The following is a 21,849-nucleotide window of genomic DNA, read 5'->3' as shown; positions in this document are numbered from 1 at the left end:
GGCCACATGTCTCCTTGGAGCCACAGGACTTGGGGAGGCCTGCGGTCCTGCACACTCCTGAGCACAGTAAAACCAGCAAAGAGCCAAGGGCCTGGTGAGGAAGCTGTGGCTAACAGATTTTTAACAGATCTTTTTTTTTTTTTCACCTGGCCTCCAGGTGAAACAGCAGGCGCTGGTAGAGCCGTGGCGATTAAAGCAGGGAGAGCTGCCACGGCTGCCCAGTTTTTGGAGATTGCCTGTGGCACCGAGTGAGCCAAGCCAGCAGCCCTATGTGGAGCAAAGGCTTCTCCCCGGCACGCCGCAGCTCTCCCGGGGCTTCTCCCTCGAACCCAAAGCCCCAAAGCCCGAAGAGCGGCTGCTTCGCCCGCCTCGCGCCCGCCTGCCATTTGCGCAACACCTCCCTTGCTTGGGGGAAAGGGAAGAGCGGCAGCCTTTCCGAAGGAGGGAAGGACCGACGTCGTCTAGACGGTATGACTAAGGAGGGACCGGGCCGAGTGTTTGCACAGCTTTGAAGAGTGTAAACACCGGGCCAGCTCCTTCAAAGCAGAGGAATCCGGAGATGGGATGAAAGCGCAGGGCAATTCTGGCTGTGCCTCCGAGCGGAGCAGCTAACAAAAAAGGGGACCTCTCGATAAGAAATCCCCAGCGCCTGAGTCATTTCGGAGCAGACCGTGCGCTGGCAGAGGCCGGAGGGAGGGCTGCTGCGCTGCTGGCCGCGGGCAGGTGCTGGCAGGACTTTCCCAGCAATGGGCTGCTTCTCCCCGCAACCTCAGATTAAATGTCCTGAAAATGAAACTGGAGGCACCGGGAATCCCGATCTGCCCTGCAGTGAGCTGCTTGCGCCTCTGCTGAATTTCATTCAGTTCACAGAAAGGAAGAGAAAATGTTGCTTGAGAGGTTTGGTTTCCTTTTTTTTTTTTTTTTTTTTTTTTTTACAACTTTAAATACAGTACTGAGTATAAATTAATCTTACATTAAAAAAAAAAGAAAAGCCAAACAAAATAAAATACAACCTCACCGTCTTTACAAACCAAAGGAAACAGAATTTGGAAGAGGAAAGCAAAGCATCTTAAGACTTGAGGGCTCGGGGCAGGAGGGAGGCAGCGCCGTGCAGCCCCTGCAGCGGTGTGAGACGTGCTCCGGGCGGGCAGGGGGCGAGGGCTGAGCCCCCCGACAACCCGCAGCAGCCCCAGGTTGTGTCTTTGCCTCCTTCCCCAGCTCCCTCTGGGGTTTTGCTCTGCCATGGGGCTGCGAGCGTGGGGAGAAGTGGCTGGTGGGGCAGCTCGAGCTCAGCTTCGTGTGCAACTCCACAGCACCCGGCGGGATCAGAGAGCGGGATTCCCGCGGTGCCGCTGGGAATTCCCATTGTGTGTAACATTTCTGGTGTGTAACCTTTCTGGCAATGACTAAGGGGTGTGCAGCTGGCCCCTGCAAACAGAGCCCGTCTCCCTCTGCCACCGCCCACCCGGTCGGGCTCCGGGTCCTCCCCAGGCTCATTTCTGTCTCAGATCGCTGCTGCCAACCGTGAAGGCCGTGCTCATGCCTTTCTCTACACCTACACGGAGCTGCCCACGGCTTGGATCGACTTCCAAGCTAAGTGGGCTTGCAGCAGCTAATGGGTAAAATCCAGAAGGAATCTGAGAGGGAAAATGTGAGGGAAAAGACGGGAGAGCCAGGGCCACTCGCAGGGCAAGAGCACCGATGGCGCGGTGCGCAGGACGCCCGCGAAGGGGTTAAAAAGCTCGGGGGAATGACATGATTCTGCTTTCAGGACCACAGAGCAGGCAAGGACAGCTCACTGAGATTAAGTCATGCTTCTAAGTTTGGCTGTTGCTGGCCTTGTTGTGCTGCCGCTTCGCCTCCTGCAAGGAAGTTGCGACGGGGGGTTGGTGGGGAGCGAGAGAAAAGGGCAACGAGATGGGGAGAGATCAGACGGGGAGTCTGCCCGTCCCCTCCCAGGCCTCGCGGGCACTGAGTAATGCTGCAGACACAGGGCGCTGTTCTTCCAGCCCGACGGAGCTGACGCACGCGTGCCCCCTCCGAGCTCCCTGCCGCTGGGGAATGAAATCCGTTTAAGAACATATATATATATATATTTATATATGCATGTATAAATACACACACACACACGCAAACACATGTATAGATATACACACATATACACGCGCACACATACGGAGCGAATTTTAAAAAATAGATCTGAGTCCGAGCCTGGAAAGTTGAGTTCTCCACCAGCATGTGCAAAGATGGCTCCCCTCGTGAGGGGCCGGGGGCGTGGAGGCGAGTCTGCCGCCGTCTGCTCCTTCCCCACGATCCAAACACCTTCCAGTCAGCACCAGGAGCAGGAGGGGAAAGGGAGGGGGGGAATGCATTTGGCTTCTTGGTTTTGTTTTCGTGGTGGTGGTTGCTTTTTCTTTCTTTTTTTTTTTTTTTTCCTGTTCCCCGAGATGTTGTGTGTTTTAGTGGTTTTGGTTTTTCTTTTTTTCTTTTTTTTAAAATAAAATATACGCACGCACGTTAAAAATATATATCTGTCCAGGTAGGGCAATAAAAGTCCTTAGTGCATTTTCCATCGTCGGCCGCCGCTCGCAGTCTGAGATATGCCTGTTTGCAAAACGTAGGTCCAGTGCAAGTGTGGATCTCAGCCGGGCCCCCCAGCCTTACCAGAAACACAAGGAGAAGGAGGAGTATGCCCCTTCCTCCCTCTGTCCGTTTGTTTTTCTCCTCCCCTCGGAAGAAATTGGACCCACTTTCCTTTTCACATTTTCCATCCCGTCCTCTGGAGCAGGGAAGGCATTGTCCTGTCCTCGTCGCGTGTTGTGGCTGTCGGGGATCACGGTTTCATTTGTACTTTGTTCTTTTCTCATATATATATATATTTATATATATATGCTGTGTTTGTCTTTTTTTCTTTTTCTTTTTCTTTTTTTTCTAAAAATTTATATCGTTAATAAATGAAAGGAGGGAGAGGCTTTGGTGGGAGAAGGTCCACTGATGGAAAGGGAAGCACCATTTGCCGCCTGAATCAGTCGTTGAGGCAGACGGACAAAGAGGAAAAGTTATCACTCCAAGGACCCCATGGGGGCAATACAGCAAATATATTAAATAAACCTGGAAGTGAAACAAAAATAGGCACGGCATTAGAGTACGTAACCCTCTGCCCCTGCGGCTCCCATCCTCTCCCTTGTTCTCCTCTGGAAATGTTTGTGTTGAAGTGCCAAATTAGAAGCACAGGAGGGCTTTTGACCTTCTCTATTTTTTTCTCCCAGACAGCTTGAGCCAGAGCTGAAATTTGCATGGGTTTGCATCACTCGTACCCTGGGAACCGTGGGCTGCCCAGGAGGATCCTGGGATGATCAGAGCCCCTGTGGTGCTCAGCGTGGGAATGACAATCCCAAGACACTGGCTGGTGCCCCTCGTCCCCCGATCCTGCAAGGCCACGGGGCAGAAGGCCATCGTCTCCCTGCCCTGAGGCGAGGGACGGGAATGCAAAGTGAGTGGCCCAGGCTCATGCAAGGAGCTGCGGCAGGACTGGAGCTGCAGAATCACAGGCCAGGGCTTTCAGCGTTGGGCTGTGCTGCCTCCTTCCAAATTCAGCCCCCGGTGCTGTGCCCAGGCTGCTCTTTCTTTCTTTTCTGCACCTTTCCCTCTCTCATGAGGAACCAGTGCTTATTTTCCTTTTGCTTGTACCAGTAAAATTCTTCTGCTGATGAGGGAACTACTCCTGTTTACACAAGTCAGGGAGAGAAGAATCAGACCCTGGCCTGACAAAGTCCAGATCTATTGCCCGAGATTCCAGTTCTCCTCTCCCCTGGTATGACCTTTCTTATGCGCACGGGCTTCCTGCTAGCAGCGGGATGAACCAAAAGCATTGCTGCTTTTCAGTCTTTCTGCCAACCCAACTAATGAAAGAAAAGGAAAAGGGATCCCCAGGGCAACATTAATTCTCTGCTTTCAACGGAGAATCAATAGAGAAAGGAGAACAGGAGCTGCTCCACAGAAGAGAAGAATAACATGGATCCCGAGGGGATTTAGGTGCAGAGAGAAGTCAGGCTTGCTGTCTGCCTGTAAGGGAGGCAAAGGGGAGGCTGAAGCCCCAGAGCAAGGCAGGGCGGCAGCATGACCCCGCTGCCTCTGCAGAGAGCCATAAAGCCATAAATAGGGTGCACGTGTCGGGCCCCAGCCGTGTCCTTCCCCCTCCTGCAACCCTGCTTTTCTCATGGCCGGGTCCTGCGGCAGCCCCGCGCCGAGCGAGCGGCTGCAGCTGTGGGAAGTGTCCGAGGTGCCCTGTCCCGGGAGAACATCTCTCCCGGCTGGAAGAGCAGCTTGCTGTTACCTGCTTTGTGCTCTCTCTCCCCTGCCAGCACTTCTATGCTACGAGGATTTCTTTCAGCACTTTCTTATCGTTGACATGCTTGTACTTCTTATGTTTTCTCTTCTGTGCTGGCGGCCGGCGTACCCGCTTCCTCTGCGAGACAGCGGCTGTGGTGAACGACGGTGACAAGCCTGCCAAAACAGAAGGGAGCGTGTACAGCAAGGGGACACCGGGTCACGTCGAGATATCTTTCCCCACACACTATCAACAAAGAGCTCTGCAGTCTTCTGTTTTTCTCTCTCTCGCCCTCTGCTCTCCTCAGTCTCTGCCCTCTGCCTTTTCCCATGATGTCCTTCTCCTCACCCCTCACCTTCCCCTCCTTCCTTTCCCTCGGTGTCAGCCCTTCGCTGGCAGGCAGACATCCTGGGAAATGTCCTCAGGCTGGTACGAACCAGCAGAGGCCCATGGGATCCCCCGGAACTAAGCAGATTTAAGCTGGCGGAGGGCTCGTTCCCCTCTCCCCAGCCTCTCTTCTCACGCCTGTCTCCACGCTACGAATGCCAAAATCCTTACGTTTCTGCTCACGTGGCGCTGGCCGGCTGCTCCTGGGGGGCGGGCGGGACACCGCTTCACACCGGCACTGCACGTGATCCTCCAAAGGCACGACGACTTTTTTGAATTTTGGCTTCTTCTGGACAAATTCGATCTTGTTCACCTATTTGGAAGAGAGGTGCAGCCAAGAGATGAACACAGCTGTAGCTCCGACTCTGTGAAAATAATCAGTGTCCGTGCGCTTTGGTGCTGGCTCTCTTCCTAAAGGGTCAGGAGGCAGTTTATGGAGCACGGTTCAAGGCCGGGGTGGCGCGTACGGCAGCTAATTTTGCACACACGATCAGAGAAGCCCTAAACCAGGCAAGCTTGGATGTGACCGGCTGTTTCCCCCGTTCCTAACTTGTTACTGCTGCTGGTGGGGAGAGGGGTGAGTGGCTGACCACACGCAGAAGCACGGGACGTGCAGAGCATGCTGGCCTCTTTCTGACAGCCAGGATGGTGGGGACCTGAATTAATCGCCAGAATTAATTGCCGCAGGGTCTCGCAGGAAGGGCAAAAGGAGAAGAGCTCGGGCTTGATGTAAGCAAACACTGCTTCAGCAGGCCTGTCTGAATTTGTCTCCTGCTCTTTAATAACTCGCAGGGCTGAAGCCCTCAGCTCCGTGTTTCAGGGGGAAGGCGGTGCTCTGGAAATTCCCTCGGACTCTCCACCAGTGCTGACTCAGAGGGAAGGCTCACAGCTCCGCATCCCACCGCAGGGCACGCGCTGCCTAGGGGGTCCTCCCAGCCCAGCAGCGGCCGGGCCTGACCCCATTCGCCTTATCTAACGAGACCACAGTCCCTGAAGTGCTCTGCGAGCTATAAATACTTGCTCTGCTGCGCCTCTGGGACTGAATTCCTCTAAACCCACTGCCCCAGCAGCATCCCTCAGCAGCACCGCGGCAGCCAGGCTGTTTATCTTTCCTTGAAAGCCCACTCCACACGCTTCAGACCACACGCTGCTCGCTAGACAAACACTTCCAGCCAAACAATAGAGAGACCTCTGTCCTCAAAGAAACCATTTCCAGGTCACTTTTTCTGGCTGGCTTTTGACCTCTCGCTTGCTTTTTCCACAAAAACAACTCCTGCTCCCCCCAACGTTTTTCCCTCATTCAGCCTGGCCTTTCTGAGAAAGGAATTTCCTGATGAAAAGGGCTGCGTGAATACAACCTCTGCCGGCCAACCTCTGCCGCCTGCCTGGGGGGAGTCTCTCTTACGGCTCGGGCAGAGGATTAGCGCGGGATGAGTATTATTTTTAAACAAGCTGTCTGGGAGGAAGCTGGGAGAAGATCACGATTAGCGGAGGGGCGGGCAGGATCAGAGCAGGAGGTTAGCCGTCAGGTGTCTGCTCGCTGCTGGACCGGGTCAGGAGGGAACCGTGGGGCTGGGGAAAGAGGAGAAGCTGCTTCAACGCCTGTCTTGGGCAGAAGCCGCAGCAGCAGCTGGGGGATGGAGCGCTGACACCACAGGCCCTCTTTATTCTGCATCAAAAACAGCTCCTGCAGTGAAAGAGTCCTGGTTCTCCTGCTCTAACACAGACGAGGCTGCCTCGAGCTGCAGAAATAGCAAGGGCGGTGGCGTGGAGCTGCAGCTGGGAACGGTGCCCTGCAGCACCGCTGCGGTGACAGTCCCCAGCTGCTGGACAGCACCAGCCCTCCCGCGGACGTCGCCGCGCCGCAGGCTGCAGCGCTGCGTGGGTAATGCGGGAGACGTGACCGCAAGGAGGGCGTCAGGGAACAGGCAGCTGGGCGAGCCTTGCACCTGAGACCCGCCGGGGTTTGGGGTTTTCTGGGAGGAGGTCTGTGGGAGGAGGGAGAAGCGGGAGGCATTCCCCTCACCTGGACGTGCCGGACGCGGATCTGCATGGGGCGACACTGCACGTTGCGGTTGTTGCAGCAGCCGGAGCAGCGCTGCACCTCCACGCAGGGCGGCCACACCACGAAGTTGGCGTTGGTGCTGTCCACCATGGTGCGGGAGATTTCGAAGACCACCGCCCGCGTCTTGCACTCCGCGAGGACAGCTGGCTCTGCCGCTGCCAGAGCATCTGCGGGGGGCCCGGAGAAGGAGGGAGGATGAAATGGGCTGTGCAGCTGTCACCAACCTGCCGCAGCCACCTCCAGCGGGAAAAGCAGAGACGCTGCACGACTCTACCACACACACACACACTCCTTTCCCCTTCGCCCACCCACCCAGATCCCTCCCCGGACACAAGGGAGTGGAGGGCCCCCAGCAATACGACGCTCCTCACCGCGGCAGGAGATGACAGCTCTTTAGAGCAAATCAGCACCGCGGGGTGAGTCAAAGCAGAGCAACCTGCAGAGCTCCAGACTCCCTCTCCTGCCCTGCTGGGGTGTAACACCCAGCTCCCACGTGAGCCCCAGACCCTTCTTCCCGTCTGTCCGCACCTCCATGCGCACAGCAATCTCTGCCCCGACACAGGCACTCCGCACACGTATCTGCAGCCCCCCGCTGCTGCCCAGGCAGCGTCCCAGCAGCCCCAAGGTGCGGCGCCCCACACTCACCCAGGCTTCGTCTCCCTCGAGCCAGGGACGCGGGGTTTGGACCGGGATGAGTTGCATTCAGGTCCAGGCTGGAGCTATCCTCCTCTGCAAAGGGAAAGACACGACCCGATAGCAGCGGGTAGGGGCAGGAGGAGAAGGCAGATGATTGTGCTCCGCTCAGCAGGAGAGGTGCAGGGATGAGGGATGAGCCCATGCCCCCAGATATCACACGCGGTAGAAATCCACCAGCAAGGTCACAGCTGTGCTGGGGCACAGAGACTTGGGGTTTGCTCTTTGCTCGGTACACGGTTCAAAGGAACAAGCCTGTCGTGAACGAGGGGTCTCTCTCCCAGCCCACACCCCCGCTGTGTTAGAGTCAGTTTTACAGCAGCAGAACTAAAAGCGAAGCTAAAATGGCCGTTTTTCCCCTCTGCTGCACCGCGGGAGCTGGAGGTAGCTCCGCGAGCGATGGGAGGGGAAGACAGACAGCACTGAGCCCAGCTCTGAGCAGGTCCCTCCCGCCCCACGGCTTTTTCCCATAGGAAGTGCTGAATAGAGAAATGCCCACAGTCCCCACGGAGCACTCGGCCGCGCAGCCCCTCCTGAGCTGCGGACAATGGCCGCGCTCGGAGATAGCTCCCACCCAGCCACAGCTCCTTCCTTCTCCGGCCGGCTTTAGCAGCTGAAGGAAGCTGAATGGACGTCAGCATCAAGGGAGCAATTTTCTTAAAGGGAATTTGGGGCCAGTGGAAGATCTCTGCTTATCAGATGTGTGGCGGAGCAGACTTCCCACACCTATCATCTCCCATCCCTCTTCCTCAGTCCTGTCCTAGCGCGGTCGTTCTGCCAGTGCACAACTTCCACGCAGGGCAAGCAAATGGTGATGATGGGTCTCTGTCTGAGGCCAGAGGGGATCCACGGGGAGCGACAGAGACAGCTTCACAGCACCGCTCTGTGCCCCTGGCCAGTCCCTCCTACCGGGGACCTGAAGTGAAACCGGTGACTCAAAGCTCTCCAGCCTGCTGCCGTACCCCTGGGCTTTCCAAGCCAACAAGGGAGCCCTGCCTTACTCCTCGGCCTTGAGGGCAGCTGGTAGCTGCGATAGAGATGTATCTGTTCCTTGGGCACCGGGAGATGACAGGCTGCACGCATCTTCCCCACCCCTCCATCCTGCACCGCCTGGCACGCCGTCAGGCGAGGGTGGGGGCTGCCTTTTGCGCAAAGGTTAAAGCGACGGGAGGAGAGGGAGGGGAAAAAAATAGCAACAACTGTTGACTCGAAACAAATCTCCTATTGAAAAGCGGGTCCCTCCCTCTCCAGGTTGTCCTTCTACACCCTGGGTCGGCACTGAAGAGGCTTGGGGCGGGGGGACCGGCCTGGGACAATCCGGCAGGGCTAATTTTGGAAATTGCCCCATTGTGCGGCTGGTGGACGAGGAGGAGGGAGCGGGCGAGGGCAGGGAGCGGCCGTGGCGGTGCTGGGGAGCCTCGTCGCCTCTTTCTAAGGCAAACAATAGCAGAACGCAGCTGGTGCCCTCCCCCTCGCGTTCCCCCCCTGCCCCTCCAGGGCCGTTTTGAAAGGCAGCGGGAATGCTTTTGAGACTGCGCCAGTGGTTGGACTGGCATAGGAAACAAAAGCAGGAAATTCTGTTCCCCCGTAGATAGTGTCTCGGCAAGGATTACAAAGCTCCAAACAGACAAAACACGAGAGAGAAGGCGAGCTGGGGGGGCCGGGGGACGACGGGCGGGAGCAGGGTTAGAATAGAAAGGAATTTGCTCTGAAGAGACCGTTTATAAATAAATTCCTGGGCCAGCCCAGCCGCCGTGGCGCGTGCTCCAATTCCCACACGTGCCGACCCCTCCGCGCTTCGCCGCTCCGGCCGCCCTCTGCGCCAAGTGACCCCGCGGCACTGCAGCCCCCGGGGCTCTTATCTCGGGGCAGGAGGCGAGGCAACGCGACCCGCGGCCGGCCTGACTTCGCCCCTGGGCACGTGGCCTCTCCTGCAAGCTAAACTGGAGAACCTGCTCAGGCCTCTTCTCCTCCGTCAGCCTATTTCCACCTCTCGATTCTCTGCCTCCTGTGCTGACCCTCAGCCAACTCGAGCCCTGCCGCCTGTGCACCTCGCGGGGTGAAAGGCGCTGATCCCTGCTCTGTGCACTCACCTTGCCCATCTCTTATCGTTTCTGTGTGTCCCTTGTAGACCAGGCAGTTAGGAGGAGGTTCAAAATGCACCTACTTGCCTAACTCCCATAGGTTTCAGGGGGACTAGGGGTGTTAACGCGCGGGTCTTGGCCCCTGAGTGGTTCCTGTATTTACAGTGGGTTCTGCTGGTAGTGTGACTGCTGGAAAACGGATTGCCCTTTTTTCCCGCCTCCCCGAAGAGTTAAGAAGGAAAAAAAAAAGAAAAAAAAAAAGAGGAGTGTTTGGTGAAGAGGAGATTTACCTACGGAGTCTATCCGCAGGGCACGCTGGAGGTCGCTGATGGAGCGCACTGAGCTGTCACCCAAAATCTCATAAATGTCTTCGGGTATGGGGTCCCCCTGCCAGACAACAAGAAAAAAAAGGAGAAAAACAAGCATTAGAGGGTTGATCTGCGAACGATGCATCACAGAGAGGGAGCGTGGGGAACCGAAGGTGCTCGGGGGAGGCACGGCAGAACCGGCAAAACGCGGAGGAGGATGTGCCCTCACGAAAGCAGGAGCCCAAAACCCGAGCGGCAGCGAGAGAGCCCCTCTCGCCGCCTCTCACGAAGCAGTTGGTAGACCAAAAAAAGCACGTAAATGCCTGAGCTACGCGGCAAAGCCCTGAATGTGACGCGAGCAGCCAGCAGGGCTTCCTTCTCCGGTGCTGTATGACTTCTCCAGGTGGCCTCTCATTCCTGCTGCCTGCAGTACAGGCGTTTTAACAGACTTCCCTTACGCTATCAGATAAAACCTTCCCAATATTTCCCTCTGTTATGAAACTCCCTCGCGGGCTTTGTGAGATTATCGTGTGCATGTGCGTGTGCGTGCGCGTGTTTTCAAACCACAGCGGCCCAATAATATCCAGCATTTGCATACTCTTAAAAAAAAAAAGCTGGGGGCTGGAGAGGAAGATTGACCTTCGCAGCTGAGCTCGCTGCTCCGGTATGAGCCCGCGGCGAAACCGCAAACGCCGCCGGGAGGACATGAAAGGGTGCTGGGGGTGGTGGGCTGCGGGGCTGGCTTGGATGACAAAAAAACACGTGGGAGCTTGGGGGACACTGGGTGCCGGTGCCAAAAACCTGAAGTAACAAGGTTTATACGCGTCGGGTGGCGGGCCAAAGCCGGGGTTTGCGCAGGCAGGTGCAACGCCATCAATCTCTCGGGAATCTTACGCTGGCACCTGCCTCGAATTGGTCCCGGTGGCAGCACTTAGCGCGACTACGAAGGAGTCGTGTGGGAAAGCAAGCACTGATTAAACCGTACTTCCGAAAGGCTAGAAAAAGAGACGGAGGAAAGCACTGGCCGGAGTGTTTGCTTAGCTCCTAGCTCTCTTCATTCAGGGCTACTCATGCGGAAAAGCTGCTCTTTCAGCCGGGTGCGGGATGCCGCCGGAGGCGCAGCCCCAGGCCGTGCCCTGTAACTGAGAGGAGAGCTCAGCTCGCCGGGATTTTCATGTGGGTTTTTTTACGGGCACTTGGTGGCACGTGTGTGGTCCCCCCGGCTTACAGCTATTCCTTCCCCGCTGGGGTTCAGTGCAGAGCATTTCCTTTCTGCTCCGAGTCGAGGAAAACCAGCAGGCGGGTGGCTAAGCGCTGGCTTTTAGGCACTGGGGGCTTTCACTGGAACCAGCGGCAGCGATGAACGCACAGCGAGCGAGAAGCGCGCATGATTCAGGGCTCGCTGAGTAGCTGCGAGATGAAGATGCCTTCTGCCAACCCCTGTGGTGTGAGGAAGAAGTGGGACCACACGGCAATTCCCAGCACTCGCGGCCAGGCGCTGGGCGGTGAAATGCAGGCGTTTTGCCGTTTGCACCTGTCAGCCCAGCGCATCTGCGTGCAAACGCCGCTGTGCATGGATGCCCCTGCTCCTTCCTGATACTTAATACGTGTAGGAAATGGAACTTTTTATTTTAAACTCCGGCACCCGCCGGGGGAGAGCGTGGGCAGGTGTTACGAGACTCGGTGGCTCTGGAGACGAGCCGGGAGCTGTCACCTTGCTAAGGGAGCAGGGGGGGAAGCAGAGAGGAATCGGGGATCGCAAAGGCAGGCCCCGGGGAGCTGGATTTCTGGGCACCGCCTGCGGGAACGAGCTCTGCTCCCTGCTCACGGCAGCGTTTTGGGTGCCAATTTCTGTCCTGTGGCAGATACTATCAGCATGGCTACGGCGTATCTGCAGCCCACACGGCTCACAATCCTATCCTCCTCCCCGGGGTTTGTGCGGCAGCTCTGCCACTGACATCTGCAAGCTCCTTCCTTCCCCCTGCGCTGCAGAACTGCGCCCAAGAGGCAGCTAGGCAGACATGAGCTGCGGCTTGTCCCTGCTCCCTTTGGCCTCTGGAGGAGCACCCTCAGGCCTGGGAGGCTCGGGGCATTGCACTCACCCGGCCCCGAGGCACTCGGTGGGGAAGCGGAGGTCCACCAGGCTCCTCCACCGGGTGCCACGGGGTCAGAAGGTGGAGGAGCAGTGCAGGAGGTGGGACCCCCGGCAGCACAGCCCAAGCCGCTGGTGCTTTTCCTGCTTAGCAACTCTTCTGGGGTTATTTGTCTAACGCAGGTTAGCAATCTCCTCTTTTAACTGCGCGGCAGATCAAAGAAGACTTTTGTCTCAATGGACTCCTGGCTGGCTGTCAAGTGCCCCAAGGCCTGGCCTCGTATTCCTGCGAGGCCGCTGAATTCCTAGAAGAAAGCGAGTTTGTTTTTCCCTCCCTCCCTCTGCCCCCAGTGCCTGGCTCTCCCCCGAACTGCACCCACAGGGACGTCCCCTCCCTTCTCCTGGTGCCACTGCACGTCTCGCAGCAGGCAGCGGAGCCCCGGGCAGGCTGAGGGTGTGAGGCCGGGGCCTCACGGGGTGGCAGCTTTGCCTCCCTCCTCCCAGACGTCAGCAGCTTGGGCTGCTGCAAACCCATGCACGCACGGCGGTGCCCTGCCATGAGCCCGTGCCGTCCTACGTCACTGTCCCCATGCACGCGTAATCTCCCAAAATCAGCCTCGCCCCTAGCCCCACCACCTCTGGAGCTTTCCGCCGATGTATGATTTCGAGCACTGGGGAAGCTGGAAGCTCCGATTCGTGGGCAAGAGTTGCAGGGTCCTGCCCGATGGCGCAGCATCTCCCCTGCTAGCAGAGGTGATGTGGAGAAAGCAGCCAAGGATGCTCCCAAGGTGAGGGCTCCTCCAGCCCTCTTGTTTTTTGGGTGGTGTGCCTACAGACCTACGTGGGACTGCACCAGGAGGGCAGGGAGGTAGCGCTGCTGGCCTAGGGCAGGGCAGCGCCCAGCTATCTGCTCCTCTGCCCAGGAGAGAGAGGACTTTTCCTGAGCATCTCCACACTGACTGCAGCAGGGGATCTTGGCAGCAGGGTCTTGAGTGATCAGCCAGGCAAAAAAAAATAAAATAAAATCATATAAATAGCATTTTTTAATGCTGAAGCTGACGGGGAGACTCTGCAGTGCTCCCCAGCAGAAGGCTTGGCAGACAGCACCGACCACTGAACACAGCACGGGGTCTTCTGTCAGAGGACCACGCCTGCAGGGACAACCCTCCTCAGAAGAACCCCTTCCACGTGGGATGACAGCTGACAATTTGCTTCCTTAAAAGCGTTAAACCTAAGGTTTGATCTAGCCCACGTTCCTAAAACACAGCCAGATTTTCCCCTCCCCTCCTTTCCCCTTTACAAGGCAGCGGCCCGCTGTGTGCCGGCAGCACCGCAGGAACCGCTGTCCTTCCCTCCCGCTGCCACGCATCAGCTGATGGCGAGAGGCACACGCACGACTTGCCTCCTCGCTCACTTCCCAACACCCAAAGGCATCATCCCTCCGGTTACCAGCCGTCCTGGCTCCGCCGACCTGTCCTTGCCACTACCCGATGCTTGCAGGAGCCCCGCAGGCTCCCACCGGGAAGGGGCACAGCGGGGCCAGGGCCGTAAGCGAGCGCCTGGCCGCACCCCATTCCTTGGGAATTCCAGAAAGCCCTGCCAACAGGGCTTCACCCAGGCAGAGCCACGCCTGGCTCAGCCCATCTCTGTAAATGTTGCAAGGCAACTATTGCAGCCCGCGGGGCGAATGCAAATCGCTTCGCATCCTCGCTTCCCAACTGGCAAATACCTTCCCGCTGAGGCGCGCGCTCCCTGCCGCTGGACGGGCTCCAGGGCCCTCCAGCTCCAGGTGGGTGTGATGGAAGAGGGAGAGGGACTCGGGAGACTCCATCTCAGATCGCTGCAGATCGGGGTGAGCTGGTGCTCCTGCCGAGCCTTCTCCGGGACCTTCATGCCCTGAGGAGGGGTGCAGACCCGCTTTGGAGGATGCCTGCCGTTCAGCAGCGTGGTTAGGGTCACGCTGTACCCCTGGTGCAGAGGTGACGTGCCACCCCTGGAGTGGATGAGGGGACTGGCTGCAGGCAGCTGCATCGGCTCAAGCAGGAACCTTCTCGGTTCTCCAGTGGAATGATGAATATCGCTATTCCTCCCAAGAAACCTAATGGCCAGAGCCGGAATCCCTAAACTCTAACCCTACCGGACTGTCCTGTGGCTGTGCGGTGTTTTAGCGTGGTTACAGCACACAGCAGCAGCGCCCTGGGATCAGACACATCTTCACCCAGCGCCAACCATAGCTGCTGTTTGATGCTGCATGAGAGAAGCCACCCACAGAGGAAATGCCATCCTCTGCCCAAAACAAACACAACCACTGGGCAGCCCACAGCTCTAACTGCTTCCCTTTGCGGCTTGGGCAAGGGCAACGCGGGCCCGTGAGGAGGCGATGCCACGCTTCGCACCCGTCGCCTTCCCCGCCGCCCACGAGCGGGGCTGCCTGAAAATGGGGAAGGAAGAGGCAGACGTGATGCAAAGGGAGGAAAGTTTTGGTGGAAGGAGATTTCCTGCCTCTGACAGCAGCCGAGCCGCAGAGCCGACGCACGGCTCGGTCTCCTCGGGTAGGGCTGCGGTGGGAACCGGCCGCCGTGGCGAGCTGCAAGGGGGCTTTGCGCCCCCGTTAATTCAGCCTGCGATCGGGTGGCGAATCTTGGCTGCAGGATTTGGGGTCCTGCGGCTCCTTTTTCCCTGTCCGCGGTTCTGGGAGGGGAAAGGCAGGCGAACCGGCTGTGGGAGGGAAGGTGGCTGCGACCTCCAGGTGGGGGACTGGCGTCTGCCCTTCGTGCGAGCCCACCGCTTGGTGCCCACCTGCGTCCCCAGGGGCGTGTGGCAGGGACAGCGGGGTGCGATGGCGTGCGGGACCCATCCCTGAGACAGAATCTCCCCAACCCCCTTTTTTTTTTCCGCCCCCTCGGCTACACCCTGCTTGGCATCCAGTCAAGCGGGGGGCGTGCGCATCCCCCTCACAGCACCCCCTTCCCCACACCTCACCCCCGTGCAGCGCCACCCCCTTCCCTCACAGCCGGGCACCGGCTGCAGCCCGGGCTCCACGCCGACAAATTTTGGGACCAAACCCGGCTCCCCGCCTCCCCCCGGACCCCAGCGGGCACCCTCCGCTATCTACGGGGGTCGGGGCGGCCCCTCCGCGCCCCGCTGACGGGAGGCGGCGGGCGGGCGGCCGCGCCTGAGGGCCGGGGGCTGCCCGCCATTAGCCGGCACCGCCTCTCCCCGCCCTGCCCCGGCCCCGGCCCGCCGCGCTGCCGCTCGCCCCCTCCGCCCGCCCCGAGCCCCCTCAGCACCTGCGGGGGGCTCAGCCCACTCACCTCCAGGCGGGCCAGGGGCAGGGAGAGGACGAACGCCAAGAGCACGCCGAAATTCATCCCGGCTTCAGGCCCCGCCGGCTGCGGGCACATGGACGGAGAGCCCCGGCAGGCAGGGAAGCGCTGGAAGCTGACAGCCCCCCGCGGCGGCCCGGCCTCAGGCTCCGCGCGTCCCCATCGCCCCTCGGCGCTGCGGGAGCTCTGCGAAGAGGGGCGAGGGGGCTGAGGAGGGTCTCGGTGGCTCCTCGGCCACTTTGCTATCTCATAAGGCGGCTGGGGACAAGCCGCGGTCCCTCCGGGTGACGGGCATCCAAGGGTCCGCGTCCCCCCGTGCCGCCGGCGGTGCCTCGGTGGCTGCTCCTCTACCAGGTGGTCCGCATGCTATTGCTCCTCTCGGTCTTCTTCCTTTTGCAAATGCATGCGTGTTTAAGGAGAAAAGCTTTTGCGGACGGGTAGCGACGCCTCAATGTTCTTAGGGGGAAAAAAAAAATGCACGGAGTAATAACAAGAGTAATAATAATAAACTTTCCCAAAGTTTGGTGCCAAATCCAAAAATCAAATCTTCCTCGATGTCTCTTTCTATTTTCTCTTTTTAATTTCTCTTTTTCTTCCTCGCGCCTTCTCGTTTTCTTCGAGAAAAGTTGTAAACTGGATTTCTTCCCCTTAGGTTAAGCGCTGGCTTTGGTGCCTTCTGTTCCGCGATGCTGGCAGCAGGCTTGGCCGCGAGGTTTTGCTTTGGTTTTGGAGACAGGTGAGAGCAAATGCCTGGGTTTGGGTTGTTTTTGTTTTTTTGTTTTTTTTTTTTCTCCAGACTGCGCCTGTGTGCGTGCGTGCGCTGAGCCTTGACAAGCCTCAGAGCCCAGCCGCCTCCCGCACCCTGCTGCAGCAAGAGAGGAGAAAACCGACAAGGTGAAATGCAATGGGAGGAGAGTGAGCCAGTGGATCTTTATTTTAGTCTGCGAGCTGAAAGAGAGACTAAACTGGCACTCGGGGCTGCTGCTTTTATAAAGGAGAGATGGGTGGAGCATAACTTGCCATCCTCCTCTTGGCCGGGTATCAAGGCGAAAAATCTAGCGAGGGAGCAGCAGCTCCTCGCTGACAAAATAAAAGTGTGTTAATTTGAATGATTAATTAATTAAAAATGGCTAACGCTATAATATTCCTTATAAAGTGGCTTGAATATCGCGTGAGGAATGGGGACAGAAATTCCTTCCTCCTCAACCAGAGATAAGAGAGGAGTTCCCAGCTCCAGAGTTTGTTATTTTTCTTGCCCTGGGTTCTCGCTGTTGCAGTCAGGAGCCCGTATTCCTCAGCTCGCCTCATGTCCTTCCCTTGCAACACTTGCTCCGGGGAGAGATACGGCTTTAATAGCTTGCATCTCTTTGTGTGCAGAAAGAGGAGGAAAAAAAGAAAAAAAAAAAAGAAAAAAAAACGGAGAAATTTAAACGTTGCTACAAGGCAATCTGGTGTTGCACGTGGCACCGGGAGGTGTTTTTCTGTGTGATTATCTCCGCAATGTAATAAACAGCTGAAGGGAAATTAAGCAAGCAGATATTTGCTCGGGGAGGGGGGGGGAGGGGAAGGCTGCTAACAGGTGAGTTCAAGAAAGAGTCATATCCTATTGCAAAAACACACGTACGCACGCCCTCTCATGTACGTATGGGCGATCTCCCGGTGTGGAGTTGCACACTTGCAAAGCACGCTGCGGGCACGGCCAGGAGGGCTTTTCTGCACCGTCTTTGTGCAGCGTGGTCTCCACCGACACATTCCTGCACTGTCATGCACCGCAGGCACTCAGCAGGCGATCGCTCTGAATCCCAAGCATCTTCCCCTGCTTCCTCCGTGCTACGCGCAGGCTTCTGCTCGAGCCGCTCGCATGCTCAGCTACGTGCAGATTTTGTCTCATTCACACATCCCTGTGCGTCCATGTGTTTCTCCTTCACTCTCCCCCTCTCCCTTCCTTTCTCACATGCGTACACCCACCGGCACGGCAGTGGCCTCATCTCGCAGCATCACACATGCTCTCTGAGACTCTCTGGGTGCCTGCGAGCCTCATGCAGCCAACCTTCTCTGAAACACACGGTCTCGCACCCACGCTTACGTGTGCACCATGCAAGGTGTCCAGGGATGAGGAACAGCTACAAGATTTCCCCAGCTCTGAAGCCGGGGCCATCTGAGGTGGGTGAATGGGGAGATAAGGAGTGTCCTGGGAGTCCCTCAAACTGAGCTTGAGGTGGCTCAGTCCCGGTTTTGAAGCTCAAGTGAGAGGAAGTGGAAATGCAGTGCATACCTCTGCTCCTTTTTCCATCGCCAGAGACCTTAGCAAGGACTTCACCTTAGATGCTCCAGCTGTGCTAGCCCAGTCCCACCCCAAATTCCTCAGGACGCTCTTAGAATTCCCCTCATTCTCCATCTTGGCCCGCCAGCCATCTCTCTGCCCCCCCAGCGGGGTGGAGATACTGCCCTAGCATCCACCTGGGGGCTGAAGCTCCTCAGAAATCTGCAGAAGGCCCCAAAAACAGGGCTTTAGAAAGGTCTGGGTCCATCTCACCTTGCTCCAGGTGGCACCAACCGAAGGAATGCCGTAGCCATAGGCTCCTCGGCGGGCTGTGGGGGGAATGTTGATGATTTGGGTTGGCAAAACCAGCTCCTGCCTGACCCCGTTAAAGTCCATAAGGGGCAAAGGGAGGCTGAGCTGCCTCCCCACCACCTCATCCAGGCTGTGCAGGGGGTCCCCCACACCTCGGTGGCTGCCTCGCCAGGGCAGAACAGCCTGCATGTGGGAGGGCTGAGCAGGCTCCTCCACAGGGACATCTAGCACCATCGGAGAGAAGGATGCAGCAGCACGCTAGCAGGGAGGAGTGCTGCTAATTTTCTTGCTTGGTAGGAACAGGAGCTGCTGCAGGGACTGCTTTTGGGGGGCTATGTGCCTTTTTTTTTTTTTTTTTAATATCCGGCTACGTTACATGCAAGCTGGGATAGAAATAGAGTTATTTATTTTCATGTGGATGATGCTGGGCAGTTTTTAGAAGCTCGACATCAGAAACAAAAACTAATCCCCGTTGAATCTCCAGACGGCAAGGAAGAGGATGTTTGGCATTTGACTAATCATCTACCTATGACCCCGCCTGGAAATAGAGCAAGACGATATGAGAGCCGCTCAGGCTTCAGCCGCTTTGCCTCGCTCCTTCTGCTTTTAAGATAGGGACAGATTTTTCTCCAGTGAGGTACTGAAGTTCAGACCGTGCCAGCCTTGCTCCACTGAGATCACTGGTGTTGAACCCAACAGGGTCACACACGCTCAAAACCACGGTGCCCTGGGCTGGGTGTTCCTCTTGTTCTCTTGCTTTTGTGAAATTCATTTGTGATCTACCCTGTGAGCCCCTAAATCTAATGGGGATGACTCCATTGTCTCCTCATGTGGCCTGTGGGGTGGGGTGGAGGCCTGCAGGCCCACTGGTGGAGGTCATCGTTGTCACAGATGTCACAGGACAAGGGTTTGAAGCTTATGGTGGTTCAAGGTTACATGGAATGGGCAGATCATAAAAACGTCCTCTCGGAGCATCACAACTTGACAAAGCCCAGTCGCAACTGTGGTAGCTGGCAAAGGCCCCTCAGGCAAACCACAATGAAAACAGGGATTTTGTAAGGGCCTGTAGCAGGGTTTCTTATTAAAACACTTTCACTGCCACAACAGCTCCCTAACCTGTGAACAGCTCATCCCTTTGGGTTATTTTCTTGTCACAAGGGAGGAGGGCAGCACGTGCCCTAGGATGGCACGCAGCTCCTTGCTGCAAGGCTGCCATCCCCTTGCCTCACGTTGGTGGAAAAAATGATCTACTCGCCACCATCCACAGGAGCATGATATGAGGGGCAATATCTTCTTTTTCTTTTCTTTTCTTTTCTTTTTTTTTTTTCCAGACTTGTGAAAGAGTAGGAAGAAAAACAGGGCTTACAATGGAAAGCAAGACTCAGTCTGAACAGCTGAGTTGTCTCAGCCTCTCCGTGATGAATCCCACTTTGAAAAACAATCAATGGAAAGAAATTAGGAGGTGTTGACAGCCGGCGTGTAGTCAGCCCGCCCACTCGCAGTACCTAGCCTAGGTGTTGCGCCTGCTCCGGGTTCAGGGGAAGGATGAGCAATCCCCACACCTCCTCCTTGGGGCTGCCGCAGCCGTCAATGGAGGGGGGCAGCTGTGACGAGCACCTAGAGTAAGCTTTACGCCTGGTGGCACCAGGAGGTGCATCGGGTTTACACCACGGGGGCTGCTTCCGTCAGGTTTATCCCAGTGGGAGCCATCAGGATGGGGGCAGATGCTCCGTAAGGCCCCGGGGCTGCCATGGGAGCTGCATCAGCTTCCTGACGGCTGAGTTTAGTCAGGGAGGAAGGCAGGAGGAAGGGGGAAGAGGAGCGAAGGAAGGAGACAGAGACAGGCGGACGGCCTGCTGTTTATATGTGGTGCTGGAGAAAGGCAGGGCCTCGAGGCATCGAGGGCTTGCATAATTTGCCTCCTCGCCCCTGGCGCTGGCAGGGAAAGTGCTTTCCAAGGATGAGTAAAGCCCTCGCAGAGAACCTGACCCCAGGGGAAGGTGTCACCAGGCGAGCAGGCATTTGATGGCACTCGCCAGGCTTCCTCCAGGGCCTCTCCTTCTCCACGGTGGAGGAATTCCCCCTGCCCCTCACCTTGTCCACCATCTCACCCCTTCCCAACCGAAACATGACAAAAATGAAGGGGGATGAGCACGCAGACACATCCATCGGGCAGAGCATGGACCCTGGCAGGGGGAGAGGGCTCGTGTCAGCTGCGGCTGCTGCCCTGCGCCCTGGGCTGAAGGAGAAGGCAAAGGCACCGCCATCCCTGCGGATGTGCAGGTCGAGCAGGATTCAAAGAGGGAAGGCGAAGCTGGGGGGGGCTGATTTCCCAGTGCTTTCCCGTAGGCATACAGTGGGGAGGAGGGGATGCAGCCTTCCCTGCTCACACCACCAGCTATTTCTCCCCCCTCCCCCAAGTTTAGGGTAGAAGGGAACAATTTCCTTACTCTGGCAACCATCCATTATGTCTATGGATCTGCTCCCCACCCCATTCCCCCTCTCTTTCCTGTTTTGATGAAAGGAAAAAATGTTCTGCTTTCCTTCTTTATTTTTCCAGACTGGTGAATAGCACCTGAAAGGAATTTCTCTCCCTCCCCCCTTCCCCTCTCTCACAGGAGAATAAATACAAACGTATGTGTGTGTGAGTGTGCTGCGCATCGTGGGTCAGCTGTCATTTCTGACGAGGCAGAGGCTATTTTCGTCTCCATTTCAGGGAGGTGGGCAGCGTGCCCCCTCCCCACCCACACCACCCCAAGCCCCGCAGCCCCCGCCACTCACCGTGTCCCCATCCTTTGCCCCTGGGTCCGCGGCGAGCAGTGGCGGCGGCGGCGGCAGCGAGAAGGAAGCTTGCCGAGCTGGAGTAAAAATAGCCCCAGCAGTTACTCAGCTCAGAACGTAACATGACTCATGATGTGAAATGAAGACGAAGGTTTGAAAACCAAAAGCAAGCGGCTCTTCCTCCCCTCTCACCTGCTAGCGGTGCTCGTGGGGCAGAGCAAAACGTGCCCAAGCACTGCTCAACGTGGGTCGGGGATGGAGAGCCCCGCGAGGTCTGGTCTTCCCGCCTGCGATGGTTTGGTTGTGCCGACACCGGCGGCAGGTGGATTTGGTGATGCTGCACCCTCAGCTCCTTTACCTCCCGTAAACCCCAGGCTCAGGGCACATCTGAGATCCCACTGACACAATGGGAAGAAACACCTTGTGGTTTCTGCTTTGCAGGGGCACGGACACAGCCAGACACCCCACCGGTGATGGGGAGAGGAGCGGGTTGGTGCCCGCAGCCCACCCTGCGTCCTGTCCCCGTGCTGGGTGCTTGCCGGGACGTGCGGGAGAGTGGCACCCGCGATATGGGGGTGGGCAGGCCGTCGCTATCTGCTGGCGTGTGTAATAAAGGAGGGAGTTTAAAAATAGACTTTGAGCTGCAGTGCCGGAAAGGCAGCGAGACGTATAGAGCGGGTGTGTATTTATCCTACACGCCCTGCGCCTGACGCCCCGCTGGCACGGGGACTGGTCACCGGCGCTGGATGGGGCAGGTGACAAGGGACATGGGGGGCTCCAGGCTTTGTGCTTCGGGTAGTGGGGCTGTGCAGATGCCCCAGCATCGCCCCGGTTGGAGCAGCGGGACACGCGCCCCTGCCCGGCCCAGTGTGCAGCTCCGCCGCCCCCGTATGCCCAGACAAAGTGGCATCTCTCAGGACAAAGCCTTTCAATAGATCCCCTGCCCTCTGCCCTCTCCCGAACAATGAGAAATCAAGGAATATTGTCCGAGCTGAATAAAAAGATCTAAATTTAGAGTGTCTGATGTGTTCTTGGTTTCCTGCCATGACTCCCCTCCTCCTTCCCGGCCTCTCTCTCCAGTGCTCACTAGCCCTGTGTGCAGAAAGGTTTCTGGTGGGGTGAGATCACCAGCAGGACCCTGTCTCTCCAGCGATGAGACAGAGGGGAATTCCAAGTTTGACTCTACCCTCTATTTCTGTAGGGGAAGG

At 57.4% G+C, this 21,849-nt stretch overlaps 1 protein-coding gene across 2 annotated transcripts; it reads right to left on the bottom strand.

Moving 5' to 3' along the window:
• Positions 1-2,931: 2,931 nt before the first annotated feature.
• On the bottom strand, positions 2,932-20,720 carry PDGFB (platelet derived growth factor subunit B). 2 transcript variants are annotated; one of them, XM_035551647.2, is made up of 8 exons: positions 20,642-20,720; positions 15,274-16,150; positions 9,850-9,946; positions 7,428-7,511; positions 6,744-6,949; positions 4,889-5,030; positions 4,337-4,506; positions 2,932-3,111 (listed from the first exon to the last, which is right to left on the bottom strand). In XM_035551647.2, the coding sequence occupies exons 2-7, from the start codon at positions 15,361-15,363 to the stop codon at positions 4,370-4,372; spliced, it is 756 nt and encodes a 251-aa protein (XP_035407540.1). In that variant the 5' UTR covers positions 15,364-16,150; positions 20,642-20,720; the 3' UTR covers positions 2,932-3,111; positions 4,337-4,369. The 2 variants fall into 2 exon arrangements, with proteins under 2 accessions (XP_035407540.1, XP_050567729.1); XM_050711772.1 differs by having other exon boundaries at positions 15,274-16,147.
• Positions 20,721-21,849: the final 1,129 nt, after the last annotated feature.

The sequence above is a fragment of the Cygnus atratus genome, chromosome 1 (genome assembly GCF_013377495.2).
Source record: "Cygnus atratus isolate AKBS03 ecotype Queensland, Australia chromosome 1, CAtr_DNAZoo_HiC_assembly, whole genome shotgun sequence".
Lineage (NCBI taxonomy): Eukaryota > Metazoa > Chordata > Aves > Anseriformes > Anatidae > Cygnus > Cygnus atratus.
This window is presented reverse-complemented; position numbering and strand designations above follow the sequence as displayed.

What these genes read in the sequence shown, in the direction of transcription:
- PDGFB (XM_035551647.2), bottom strand. Translation starts at nt 15,363, where the DNA reads ATGTGCCCGCAGCCGGCGGGGCCTGAAGCCGGGATGAATTTCGGCGTG. An exon ending in TCCGCGTCCGGCACGTCCAG is followed by an intron (nt 5,031 to 6,743) that starts GTGAGGGGAATG and finishes TCTTCCAAATAG; the next exon opens with GTGAACAAGATCGAATTTGT. An exon ending in AGCGCCACGTGAGCAGAAAC is followed by an intron (nt 4,507 to 4,888) that starts GTAAGGATTTTG and finishes CTGTTTTGGCAG; the next exon opens with GCTTGTCACCGTCGTTCACC.